The 14,202-nt window shown below is 37.9% G+C and overlaps 1 protein-coding gene across 5 annotated transcripts in view; it reads left to right on the top strand.

The window, feature by feature from the left end:
• The first annotated feature begins 641 nt into the window (after positions 1–641).
• The window catches only part of WDR17 (WD repeat domain 17), a 56,470-nt gene continuing 42,909 nt past the window's right edge, over positions 642–14,202 (top strand). For 2 of the 5 annotated variants that reach the window (XM_021550248.3, XM_021550163.3), the window contains exon 1: positions 903–10,783. In XM_021550248.3, coding sequence (XP_021405923.2) covers positions 10,718–10,783 — 66 coding nt within the window. In that variant the 5' untranslated portion in view covers positions 903–10,717. Of the gene's footprint in view, positions 737–862; positions 10,800–14,202 lie in introns of those variants that run through there. The other 3 variants (XM_021550329.3, XM_021550397.3, XM_085578819.1) reach the window with 3 other exon arrangements.

Raw genomic sequence — 14,202 nt, 5'->3', positions numbered from 1 at the left:
CCGTTGGAGGAGAGAATAAGTAGAAGAGAAAAACAAGTGGATGTTGCCCAACAAGTGTCTGTGACTCTTAAACCTACATATGTACGTGATAACCCCAGGTGTATTGGGATCAGGTGGAACGCGTTTTGTGACTCCTGTTTGATGGGGTTAGTGCGTGAGTCTGCAGTTCCTTTCAGCCCCTCAGCATGGAGCCACGGTCTCTGCGAACTAGGTGCAGCTACAGCTAAATGAGTCAATATTCATGTCACTTTATCAAACGGAGTCAATTTCATGTCACTTTAAAGTGCTTGGCTTGATAACTGGGGCGTCTGGGGACGGACCAGCACCCCCCGGAGATCCTCGGGGGGCGCCAAGCCCGCCCTTCCCGCTCGGCGCTGGCTCCTGGTGCCCTCACAGCAACGGGAAGTGCGGCTTCGCGCCCTGAAACCTCCTCTGCCCAGCCGCCGCCGCAGCCGGGACCCACACGAGCAGTCCCACGGCGACAGCATCACTTATGTCGGAGGAGACGGGTGAGCCGCCAAGGCCACCCAGCCCACGGCAGTGGCCCGGCGCAGGGCCGCACACGGCGCCTGCGGGGGGGCGCAGGCCGCTGTCCCGCCCGGCCCGCGCGCCCCGCTCCGAGCCGCCGCGCCGGGGCGCGCGCGCGGCCGGCGCGTTGCCCGGTAACGCGGCGGGGGCGGGCGCGCGCGTTGCCCGGAGACGGCGCTGCCCGGCTGCGGGCGCTGCGGGCGGACAGGTGAGGGGGGCGGGCCGGCAGCGCCGGCAGGGCCGGCAGGGCCGGGGGCTGCCCCCGCGGAGCCCCCGCTGCCCCGTCGAGCCGGGCGGGCAGGGCGGTGCGGGGGAGCTGCGGCGCAGCGTGGCGTTCCTTGCCCCGCGGGTGCGGCGCGGCCCGGGAGGTTGCGCGGGGCTCGGCCGCGCCGCCCTGCGCCCACCCGCGCTCCGCGGACGCGGCGGCCCCGGGGAGCTCTGGGGGCTGCAGACACCGCCCGCAGCATCCGGAATCCGTCTGACGGTATTGTCGGGATTTTGCACTGTTTTGGGGACTGTCCTACTCTGTGTGCGTCTCTTTACAGTGGTTGTGCGGAAACGCGAACTTAACATCGAGTAAAGGCGGAGGCAGCAATCTCTAAAAGAAGAAAGCAAACGCTTGCCCTCCGCAGGGAGGGAGAGCTTTGGGCTTGTTTATACTATAAATGCTTTTCCCAGCTGGGACGAGGGTGGGAGGGGGAAGCAAAATCAAGCTTCGAGAGTGAAAAAAAAAAAAAAAAAAAATCATTCAAGTTCAATAGCAAACTACAAGGAAAGTAAGCAAAGCTTATGAAAGTGAATTTAAGAGAGCAGACTCTGCAAATGAAGAAATAAGTTTAAGGGCTTTTTATTCTGTACAGTAAATTCTTCTAATATCTTAATAGATGTTGCTGTACATAGACATTGTCATGTAAAAATTTGAGAAACTGTTTGGGAAGGCTTGAAGATGGCAGGTATGAAATCAAAGTCTGTGAGAGATCTTTAATTACTTGTAATGCTGCAGTGACAAACCTAATCCTGGATTTTAGACTCGAGAAAGACCATACTGTTTTTAATAATGGGCTTAACAATGGAACGATATAGAAAATAAATACTTGGCAATGTCCTCTTTGAGTACTAAACCCTGTTGATTCAAGAGTCTCTTTCTGTTTGCCACGCACTTAGACTTTCAAAAATGTAGTGGGCTGGGAGGTTCATTGTATTTATTTCTAACTAATTTTAGAGGGTTTTTATAGGAGTATTGAACCTTCTGGTTTTGTAACTTGTTTAAAAATTTTGCCATGATATTATGCAGCTACTTGCTATTCATAAGAGTATAACGGGAAGAATTCTGGTAAGAAACACGTAACAGTAAAAAGTTCTTCAAACTTTAGTACAGTAATTTCTGGTAAGGCATATTTCCCACTTTTTAAAATAAGTTCAAGGTTCTAATCCTTGCACTTCCTAATTTTTTGTAGTCCTAAAGTAGGGAAAATACAGCTCTGTTGTGATGTTTCTTTCCTAATTACAGGCACAACTGTATAAGTTATTGAGACATTTTAAGATTTCTGTTAGAGAATAAGTGCCTTGCACAAATCAGTCTAGATGACTTTGTGATATCATTATTTATATTTTGCATTTCAAAACTGTTCAAAAGCTTCAGCTAAGACTGTAGTCATCTTTGAAAAATTGTTGTAACCCATATGGAGACATGGTGGTATAAAGAACTTGCAAAGGTAATATGGAGTATGCATGGAAGAATATAGATAATGCAAAAATTTTAAAATATCAGTAAGTTTTACTTACTGATTTTTTTTAATTCACTTATTAATTATTCTCCCTGATAAGATATCTACAGTCCTCCTCAATTTCAACATTCTCTATGTTCTATTATACCAAATCTTGGACTCTTTGAATAGCCTGGCTACTTAAAGGACCTGTAACACATGATAAACTTGTCATTTGGTCATCTACTATGAGGAAAAATCCCACATAGCAAGAAAAATGTAAGAAGGTCCTTGGTGAGTCCTAATGGTCCATTTACTTCAGTATTTTATTTTTAACAGTGGTAATAGGAGATTATCACTTAGGGAAAGCAGTATTTCCTCTTCTTGAAGTCTGTGAATTAAAGTTGATGTGACCAGTAAGAGTACATCACCAAGACCTGGTGGTGATGTTGTGTGACTGACATTATTTGTTTTATAAAGCAAAATATAGGCAGCACAAGAGGAGAAGTAAATATCAATATAATATTTGAATTACAGAAAGTGGCTACAAGAACTGTAAATTCCCCTGTAGGGTACAGGCGATTTGATGACATCCTATCACTCAGGCTAACCATTATTTATGGTAGCAGCTGAGCTGTACTATGGGCACTGGAGAAAGATAGAAGCTTTTATGGTAATCTTTTCCCCTATTGCATCCTATAAGCACACCTTGACTGTATCCACTGGGGCCGTTTATTCTTTATCCTGTTCTTTTATACCTAACTTCTGGCTGTCATCGGGGTATGTAGTTGTATCCCGTTCTGGTTTCCCAGAGAATCAAGGGAAGTCTTTCTGCAGTTAAAGAGTTTCTTATTTTGGGGTTTGTTGTGATGTTTGCTTTTTGAGGTTTCTTTTGTCTTTATGGATATTTGGGCACAAGTGGCTCTGAAGTGTCTGAACAAACCAGTTAAACTGACTGCTCTGAAAAAAATTCCTAGGGCAGAATATCTTATGTTTTAGTACATTGTATTGGAGATAAACTTTTAAAGAATTAACCTTTTTTTTAAAATAAAATAAATTTTTTATTGCCTACATTCAACTTTAACTAGTTCAAATTTGGAAAATTACTAAGTTGATATACAGCTGGATGTCATCCCTACTTTGGCTGTTCAACCTTTCTTATCTCAGCAAATCCATTAACAAATACAGTTGATTTTAAATATTACTTCATGTTTCACAGCTTGAAAGAATTTATTTTATTTAATTAAATTATTTTCCTACTTTCAGTTTATTTTCTTTGTGGTCTTTTTTGGGCTACAGATGCTGACATTCTTTTCTTCATAGAGAAATTTTTGGTACATGAGGGGGTGTTTATGTTATTATATCTGCCTTAGAAATTTACTTTATAGTAATTATTATTTAGTTTATATTTATCTTAACATCTAAATCAGCCAACTATAGTAATGAAAATATTTATAATATGTGCATTATAATTCCAGATGGGGACTTGCACTATTATAATTGAAATTTATTAGAATCTAATATGTCTCTGAAGAATATGTTACAATTAAATTATTTAGCTAGACATAGATAAAATCTTGCGATCATGATGCTAAAAAATACATGCAATATATTTCTTGGCATATGAACTGTTTGCTGACAGACGAAAAAAATCATCAAGTGGCCATGTGGAGTTAGCTATCTGCCAGGTTAAATCATAACTGGGGCACTTTAACATTGACTACATTCAAATTTTATACAAGTAGTGGTTATGGAACTGAGACAAGTATTTCAATATAGTTTTATGAATAAGATTGTAATTTTTCTCTGTAAATATACCATGTGTTCTTTTTGTCTTTTTTGGCCAAGGACACTATTGGAGATATTTATCTTTGTCATTTTTTATATATTCTTCACAGAATTAGAATGACATCTGCTAAGCCATAGTAAAAGTGGTACTATAAATATATATAAACTTCTTTTTCTTAAGAGATGTTAATATATTTTCTTGGAAAAAAACTATAAAGTCTCATGGAATTTATTTTTAAAATCCATTATAGAACATCCTTGAGAAGATACATGATCAAGTCCAATCCACTGCTATTGTTGGTAGCTAAAGCTTAATCTCCTCTTGTGAACTGATAAAGCTCAATCTTAAAAGTAGCTTGTGAGAAGGTTGTGTGAAAGTCTCAGCCCAATGTAAATCTGGTGGTGATGACAGTGTTGCACATCTGTTACTAGCAGCTTACTCTAATCACTGTGAGGTGGCCTGGTTGTTCTGTATGTTCTCCTGTCCTGATAAATCCATACAGCTTGTTGGGAAAGAGCAAGTTAGGGAAAAAATCAAAAAAGGACAACTATTTAGAGCCATGCTATGTTTGTGCCATTAGTGGCTTGCTAGGATTTGGGGAAGTCTAGGGAAATCTAATTGTTGTCTGACCTTGTATGATATAAGTTGCTGAGGTATAGATTTGCTGTGTCATTATCATATGATTGGTTCTTGCACAGCTTTACTCTAAACATTGTATTTTAGGATTTATTTTAGAATACTTGGCATCATTACATGCTTTGTGTTCTCAGTGTAAAGATTCTTAAAGTGCTAGTTAAGAAATAAAACGTGAGGATTTAACTGACTACTGTAGATGTTAGTGTAATGAATTTGCATGATGGCATATTAATTATGAAGTAATTAATTTATATACTTTTGTAATTAAATTAAATTTTAAAGTATTTTGTTCTTGGGTTATTTGTTGTGCATTTTTGTTATTCTTGTAATGAGTTTTCTGTCTTCAATGCAAAGTCCCAGCATGTTAATCTTGTGTTCAGTAGTTAAGACAGATAATTTTTAGAGTTATGATGGGACATATTATGAAATTATATCTATATGGATTGGCAGGAAGTTTTCTCATAGAATTGAGTACAGCAAAAATAAAAAATTCTGAGGTAAAAATTAAATTAATTGAAAATAATTCTTAATTTTGAAACATATATAATGCTACTGATTTATGGCAAGATTATATCAAACATGACTTTTTATAGAAGTTAAATGTCTAAATATTTCTGTATATAATAGTTAAGCAGAAACAGAAACAGTGGTTAAAGATGTGTTTGAAAAAAAAAGTTCATGGTTGGTTGTACATTGTTGGTACAGTATATCAACTTCAAATTATTAATTAACAGCAAATTTGGCAGTAATAGTGGAAGATCAAAATAGAGGTTTCTTACCTCTCATCAGTTTCTGAAAATCTTTATCCATAACTAAAGTGCATTGCTGACTTCTGATATTGCCAGATAACATGGGAGGATAGCATCAGTTTGCTCATTTTGACACAATATAGGACATTATTTTCAAATGTCATCTTTTATCCTATGTTTTTTATGTAAATTTTGCATGCATGTTGTATTAAGGTACGGTTTTTTTAATGTGTAGAGATTGAAGACATTATACTCTCCAGCATATTCTTCCAGATTCTTAAGGTCATGTCTTTTGTAAAAGGCAAGACAGTAAATAGCTTGCTTTCATAATAAACAGATATCAGCACTGGAATGTCCAGAAGATCAACTTTCATATTAAATATAAAGAGAAGATAACCGCTGTTTTTTTGTGTTTTTTTAAATTGTTTTTCTTTTTTAATGATTTTCTTTTGAGCGGTAGGGTGGTTGGTTGTATTTTGTTTCTTGTAATTCTTGAGCATTGTAGTGCTGAACTTGAACAACACATTGTGATGTTCATATGCTAAAGCATTATTATTTTCAACATCCCTTCCACCTTTTCCTTCTGACTATTTTATGTTTTGTGTATTTAGGCCTATTCAATATGAAGTGATCTAAAATTATAGTACTTAGGTCCAAAGGGAGGATTGTGAAATGTCTGCAGCTCAAGTTTGATCATAGAATCATAGCCTATGATTCTATGGTTTGAAGGGCTCTATAAGAATCATTGAGTCCAACATCCCACTCCTCACTAAACCACATGACTAAGAACATTGTCCAGATGCTCAGTGAAATCTGAATGGTTTTGTGTCATGAAAGCTTCAGGAGGAATCTGTCCCAGTGTCTGACCATCCTCTCAGTGAAGAACCTTTTCATAATGTCTTACCTGAACATATCCTGACACAGTTTCATGCCATTTTCTTGTGTCAGCTCAAGAATTAAACAATTGTTTCTGCATCAAATTAATAGGATGTTTTGTCTTCTTTTATTCCTTCTAGAATGTTGTAAACAAATTTATTGGGCATTATATTATATATAAGACTGTATATGTATTGAAGATGTCGCTTTTGGTCTGATCTATTATAGTACATTTTGCTGTCCTTAAACTGAGATCAAAGACCACTTAACTAGACGTAACAACTGGACTTTAGGTTAAGAGCATACTAAGTTACTTATAAAACAACTATTTAAGGGATCAAATACTTTGAGGTTTTTCATATTTTTATTATAATATTTAGTACACATCATTTTATTTATCCTATAAATCCACATTTTGTTATACCTGTATGTCATGGTTTAACCCCAACTAACAGCCAAGCTCCACTCACCTACTCAGCTACTCTCTCACTCCCTCACCAGCAGGACTGGGGAGAGTATCTGCAGGGTAAAAGCCAGAGAACTTGTGGGTTAAGATAAAGACAGTTTAATAGGGAAATGAAAAACCAATTACACAAGCAAAGTGAAACAAGGATTTCTTTCACTGCTTTGCATGGGCACGTAGGTGCTCTGCCATCTCCAGGAGAGCAGGGCCTCATCTGTGGTTACTTGGGAAGACAAACACCATCACTCTGAATGTTTCCTCCTGCTCCTCCTTCCCCTCACTTTATGTACTTGGCATGCTGTAGTTTGGCCTGGAATATCCCTTTGGTCAATTGGGGTGAGCTGTCCCAGCCTGAATTTCCTTACAGCTTCACATGCACTCCCAGAAAATGGCTTGGCTCTGTGTAATCTATATTAATTATAATCTCTGTGTTGTCAATTCTGTTCAGCACAAACCCAAAACACATCCCCAAACCAGCCACTGGGAAGATAATTAGCTCTATCCTAGCCAAAACCAGCTCACTGTAGTATAAAAGTTTTCTCAGCACTTGGAGATGAATGAGGAAATAGGCAAAAACATATAATTACCTCATAATACATTTGCAGTCTTTCTTATTATTTTCTCATGTATAATTTAACACCAAACTTCTTAATTTATTTACAGGTAATTGTAACAGATATTTTTAAGCAGTTTAAGTTCCCATCTGCTATCCTGAGAAGATTTTAATTCCTTCTATACTTTTGAGTTTAAGATATTTACCAGTTTATTGAAAGGAAGATAACGGTATCCATATCCATTTTAGCCCATACTTCCCTGATGATGCTGAAACTAAATGTGAGTCACAGTCTTTGTCTGTCTTGAGAGACTCATTGTTCTGACAGGTTGGTATTGAGACTAGAAAACTCAGATCACATAGATGGTAGAGCAGCTACAGGCTGTTGTAGTTTGACACTGGCCAAACTTCAGGCACCCACAAAAACCACTTGCTCACACTCCCCTGCCACAGCTGGGCAGAGGAGAGAAAAATTAATGAACTGTTCATGAGTTGAAATAAGGATTGAGAGGAAAAAAAAAAGTCCAAGAGCAAAACAGGCTCAACATAAAGGTACAAAGTTAATTTATTGCTAACTAAATCAGAGAAGGATAATGAGAAGTAAAATAAGCCCTTAAAAACATCCTTTCTTACCCCAGCCCCTTCCTCCTTCACACCAACAGTGCAAGGAGACAGGGCATGGAGGTTTGGTCAGTTCATCACCCGAGGTTTTCTTCCCCTGCACAGGGAGAGGAGTCCTCCCCCTGCTACACCATGGGGCCTCTCCCACAGGAGAGAGTTCTCCATGAACCTCTCCAGCCTGGGTCCACTCTCACGAACAGGAGTTCTCCAAAAACTGCTGCAGTGTGAGTCCCTCCCACGGGCACACAGGCGTCCTAAAGCTGCCGTGATGTGCGCCACTCTTCCGCAGGGTGCAGAGCTCCAAGGACAGGCTGCTCCAGCCTGTCCACAGGAACCCTCTCTCCACCAGATCACCACTGGATCACAGCCTCCTCCAGGCATCCACCCACTCCAGTGTGAGCAGCCCCCCACGGGCTGTGGGTGGATCTCTGCATCCCCCGTGGATCCGCAGGGGCTGCAGGGGCACAGCTGCTTCACCGTGGTCTCACCACAGCCTGCAGAGGAACCTCGGCTGCGGTGCCTGGAGCAGCTCCTCCCCTCCTTCTCCACTGACCTTGGTGTCTCTGTTGTTTCCCTCACATGTTCTCACCTCCTCCTCTTGTCTGACTAATAAAAAATGAGCACTCTGTTTTGATTTCCTTCATAAATATGTTATCACAGACGTGTTATCAACCCCTTTTTTTGACCAAGCCTTGGCCAGCAGCATGTCCATCTTCAGAGCCATCAGGGATTGGCTCTGCCAGGCATGATGGAAGCTTCCAGCAGCTTCTCACAGGAGCTGCCTCTGTGGCCCCCTAACTACCAAAAACCAGAGGGTGCAAAACCAATACACAGGCATAAAAAAGAAACAATTTTCTATAGATGGTGGAAAGTACAGCTACAGGCATAAAAGAGAAACAAGTTTGATACTATTGAACTACTTGTAATTCATTGATCAATATTCTTAGCGATACTATGTGCCCTTATAAAAAAGACAGATAAACCCAGAAAGCAAAGACTTTCCTTAATGGGCAAGTATTAATTTACTTGAAACCATGATTTTCATGTGTAACAAGCAGTAATAATGTGGATATGTTTTAACAATTTGAAAAATTTTTGTTCACAGAAGTGGTACATCAGTAATGTTTTTCTTGTTTGCTCATAGACCATGGTTATGGTCAGAGATTTCTTCAGCACTGTCATTTGAGGTGACTGAATTAGTGCTATATTTCTCATACAATTTATGAGACCATGCAATTCTGTGCACTTTGTATAAGTAATGTTTGAGCTGAAATCTCAAAGGGCAAGTAATTTGAAAAATTTCAACAATATTGTAGAAAGTTCTATATATTCTTGTGTCTGTATCAATTTACATGGATGACTGCATAACTACAAAAAAACTGATAATCTTGGAATGCTACTTCCTATTACTGGATGTCTTGATTTAAATATTTATGGTTCTGTGCATGTGGTTTGTATTTTTAGTTTGTTTTCTTTTTTTCTCCTTGGTTGTCAGAATTTCTGAGTAAGAGGTTGTGAACCAAAAATATTGCTGTTTTTCTTTATTCCCCTGGAGAATGTCACCTGCCTATACAGTACCCTTAATGGAAATGACATATTTTGGGGTAGGACAGATAATGACACAGAATTGCTCTGTGGAAATGATAAGTAATGTTGACCAGTTAGTAGTTCGAGCTACTTTTCCTACTTTGCTTTGTTTATTTCTTGATTAAACAATAGACTTCCCTGTTTAGTTTTTACATTTATTATATTACAAACTGTGGGAAACAGCTTGTTAAGTCAGTATAGGAAGACAGAGATTGTCTGGATCCTAGCTATCTTAAGAAACTGGGGTTTTTTTAGGTCTGCACAATCTCTGTTGAGGATCTGATAGTTGCTGTAACCATGCAGTTAGGAAGATTTGTATTATGTCTTCTAAACAGCACAGCTGAAGAAATATATTGTTGCAGTACTGAAATGTGGTAGTACAGCTTTTATTCCTTTTTACCTTTCATTTTTACTGGCATAATGCACTGTGAAATCGACTGTGAAACTTAGAAGCATACCAGAAAAGGATGCTACCTGCAGAAGGGATAAATGCTGTCAGATATGTGAAACTCTTCTGAGGAAAAGAAGCAGATCCATTCCGATGAATTAATTAAATTAAGCTTTTTACATTTTTCAGCTAACACCGATGGCTGCAGCTGAGCCCTTTAGGCTCTGCTGGCTGTGAACAATGGAGTAGCAGATTTTTTTTTCCTCTTTAAAAAAAAAAGTTAAACCAATGCTTGGTATTTGTGATAATTTTGGCCCCTCCTACTGTGCCAATTGAAGCCACTCCCTACATAACCAAAACAAATCATTCCCCATGATTCTGAGGGTATTTTACATTTCAGTACAAGCTTTTGTGCACTGAACTGCATTTTGTAGATAGTACATTTTTAAAAATGAAAGTAAATTTTTAGGAGACAGATAAGAATGACTCAAACAGCACCTCATTTTCGGAGCTCAGAAGCACAGCAAAATCAATCTTGAAGCACTAACCTCTTCAATTTTAAATACTGGAATATATACGCTAATAATTGCTTTAGTATTGGATTCTGTTTTCCATTAGAAAATTCAATAGGTAGAACATCTAAATTGCTGTTAAAAGTATTTCAGATTACATATTTATGAATTTAAAACTTATTAATCTCAAATCATACCATAGACTTCAGATCTGATCTTTGAGTAGCTTGTTGTGGTGTTGAGTAAATTTTAGCACAGGATTTATTGTATTTACATGTCTTCAGGTTCTGTATTTTTTTTTCAACTTTCATGGCTTGGATGACTTATATTTCCCACTGGTTTGATGAAGATGATTGGTATGAAGGACAAGAAAGAGTAAGAATTGTTTAAAGTAATATTTTTCTCTTTTACTATTTTTATATTTTTCTTCTTTAAACTGCTCTTTATTATTATATTGATAGTATCAAAAGTAGTATTTCTCTAGTGGCATAGGAAGAGATTTTTAGTAGTTTTAGTGAGGTCTTGAATCATAAATAAAGCATATCCAAAATGAGTTCTTTGAAAATTAATGTTGCTAGCTGGATAATAGGTACTGGAAGTGTAACAACCACCTACTTGCATTTCTTAGGTTGCATAATTTAACAGGTAGTAATTTTTTAATATGCAATGAGATGGAAAGCAAACATTTCATTTTGTTGTATTAGAAGGAATTAATATACTGTGCATGAAGTAAAATAAATAGTTACAGTTAGTAATAGGGTAAACCAAAAATATTTGGGAGTGGTTGAATTCACCTAGGGTCATTTCCAAGTTGTATCTTAGATAGCTTTATGTTTTTATTAACATTTTTCTGAGGAGGAGTTGTTACTATAGCAACATTTGCAAGATAACTTGGATTTATTTTTAGCATTTATTATCTGCATGTCTACAGCTGCTTTCATAGATTTTTGGTGGGAAATGAATATAAGTCACATTTCTTTCGGTTTATTAAGCTCATTTATGGTACCTTGTATTTCTGTGATTTCTTTTTCTTGTTTTCAGAGTATATGGTCAGCTAATGAATTAGAATGCAGGAGATGCTAGTGAGAGCAGCTGCTTTCATTTTATTATTGTGTATTACTTGATAATGCCAGCTATATGCTCATAAGTATAAAAAAACTGCCAGGTATTAATACTGTTCCACTGTTCTCATTTTACATGTCACTCATGATATGGATACTTAGATGTAGAATCACCTTTTAATAGCTGTCATCAGGGATTCAGATGTGAGATGTGTCAAGAGATAACTTTATCTGAAATCAGAACAGTCTTGGCAATTTGCCAGCAGAAAAGCAATCTTCTGGTGATTGTTGTAGCTCTGGATTGGAAGATGAGAGTAGAATCTTATGCAGACTCTTAGATGCTTCATACTGTGATCACACATGGTACTATATATATCTGCCTCTATGTATTGCACACATTATCTGCAAACTATGATTAAGCAGTACTCCACAGATAATTGCTTTGTTATCACTGCTAGATGGTTTCATATTGATTAGGTGTGTAGTCTAACATTGCTGGTGATTTATTGTTAAAAAATATCAGTATTTCTCCATGCTTGCAGAAGTGTATGGCTAGTATGGCTTTTTAGATTATCTTGTTAAGGTGGCACAATAAAGGGTATTCTAGTTAAATGTACAAGTAGTATAGTCAAGACAGTCAAAATCACTACTTTGTGATTTTGTTACAATGTTACAATTTTTAAAATGTTATTGCCTTATGTTTTCTAAGCAAAGTATCTATCTTGGATTAATATATTTGGGGTTTGAGTGTTGGTTTCTGAAAAACAGTCTCAGGCTGTGATTTCAAGTTTCAAACTTTAAGGAAAGGTTCAAAACTTCTGCCTTGTGGAGCCAGAGATCCTGTGGTTAAATCAGTTCTGGTAGTGATTTGAGTCCAAATTTATTGTGGAGATCTAAAATGGCTGTGAACACTAGTAGAACATTTGTTCATTTCAAATTATCTTTTTTTATCATATTATTTTCCTGGTCAGTGTCTGGATAAGTGAATGCACATTTTGAATGCTTGCTACGTTGTCATAGGTTAGGAAATGTCACCTGCAAATTCTGGTTGCAAGAGTCTAGCCAAAGCTTCAGGTATTTTTGAGGAATCTTGTTGAAATTCAAAGCCTTGTCCAAGGCACCCTCTTCCTGACTATGGTTAGCTTTTTGGTTATCTGGGAGCTATACACGGCCTGTGTGTCATGAATTGTATACAAAATTAGAAAAAACTTTTCCAGTTTTTGCAAACTGTCTATACTGCTTAATGGTAAGCCAGCAACTAGCCTGGCACTTTAATAAGTAGTAGGCTACCTTAGTAGAATTCTCCTGGAAAGTATGAAGAACTTCACTTCTGTAGACAAGTACATGTGGAAACCTACATAATTATTCTACATTGTTCTACATTGTGACTGTCGCTACTAATATAGGCAGGCTTCCTTCATCTTTTGCCCAGAAGCAGTTGCTTGAGTAGAGTGTGCCTCAGACTATTCAGAGACCTGCATTAATAACTGCAGCTTAGTAAGCCACATCAAAACTGCAAATTGGTTAGCATTTTGAAGTATTCCAAAGCAGGCAGAACTTTTCTTTGTTTTGTCAAAATTTTCATATTGTAAGTTATCTATTGGCTTTGAAGCTGTATATATATCAGAGTATTTCCATATATACCAGAATATTCCAATTACCCTTGTTTCATGGGTCAGGAAGAATTAATGAGAATTTTATTTCCTAACATGGCTATAATGTGCTTGGTGTTTCCCAGCTACACTGGAAAAACACCAGTGCTAATTATGTTTGTGTTTTTACGTGTGCCTAAGTGCTGTTGAGGCAGACATTATCAGTCAGAAGTCATTTTTTGCTCTGTCTTGCAGATGTGCCAACATTTCTTCATAAGTTTGAAAGACCTTCATGCTTTTAGCAAGATAAAATGATTGTCCATTATCTGGTGCTTTTAACCGGTCCCACTGGATAGGGTAATGAATTTGAAACTGTGTTTCACAGGTGACATTTTCATCTCCAGTGGCTTTCCTCCCAAAGATGGGTAAATATACCCAATGTTTTTAAGGAGAAATAATATGATATAATATCTTTATATCACTGAAGAGCTTACTAATTATTATGTTATCATTAATTTGCTGACAAAAATATTGGTGCCTTGGGACAGTAGTCTGGATGAGATATAACAGTTTTATATACCAAACATACAGGAGTGACAGCAAACTTTCCACATAAGAAAAGAGACAAACCTAATGGAAAATAACAGAGGACACTAGCACTTTACTGCTTGTAGCTGTTAAGAAACTACACTTTGTATACACAGAAGCATATTGATTGATATAAGGCTACTCTATATCCACTTTTGTATGCATGCCATATTGCATATTTGGATAGGTCATGCACCATATGGACCACAATCAAAGCACATGTGAGCAGCTGTTGTTGTTTGTGCTTGATGGTTAGACATTTATAGATACTGATAACATTCAAGCAAACTGTATTGATAATGAAAGTGTTAAGTGATGGGTTTAAAGAGCTATTATTATTCTTTATCATAGTGCAATTGGGAAATACAGCGAGCAATGAAATACAGTCAGTAGCTGAAGCAGAGAAAAAGAAGTTACATTAAAATTAAAATGGTGCCTGTTAAAGAGCTGTAGTTGCCAGGCTACTGGCACTGCAGTTTTGTGTGTGGTGTGACACAACACTCAGTCTTTTCTCCTGCATCCTGTAGTAACTGCATTATTCTGTGAACATCAA

This window comes from Lonchura striata, chromosome 4, assembly GCF_050655825.1.
Source record: "Lonchura striata isolate lonStrDom1 chromosome 4, ASM5065582v1, whole genome shotgun sequence".
NCBI lineage: Eukaryota > Metazoa > Chordata > Aves > Passeriformes > Estrildidae > Lonchura > Lonchura striata.
This window is presented reverse-complemented; position numbering and strand designations above follow the sequence as displayed.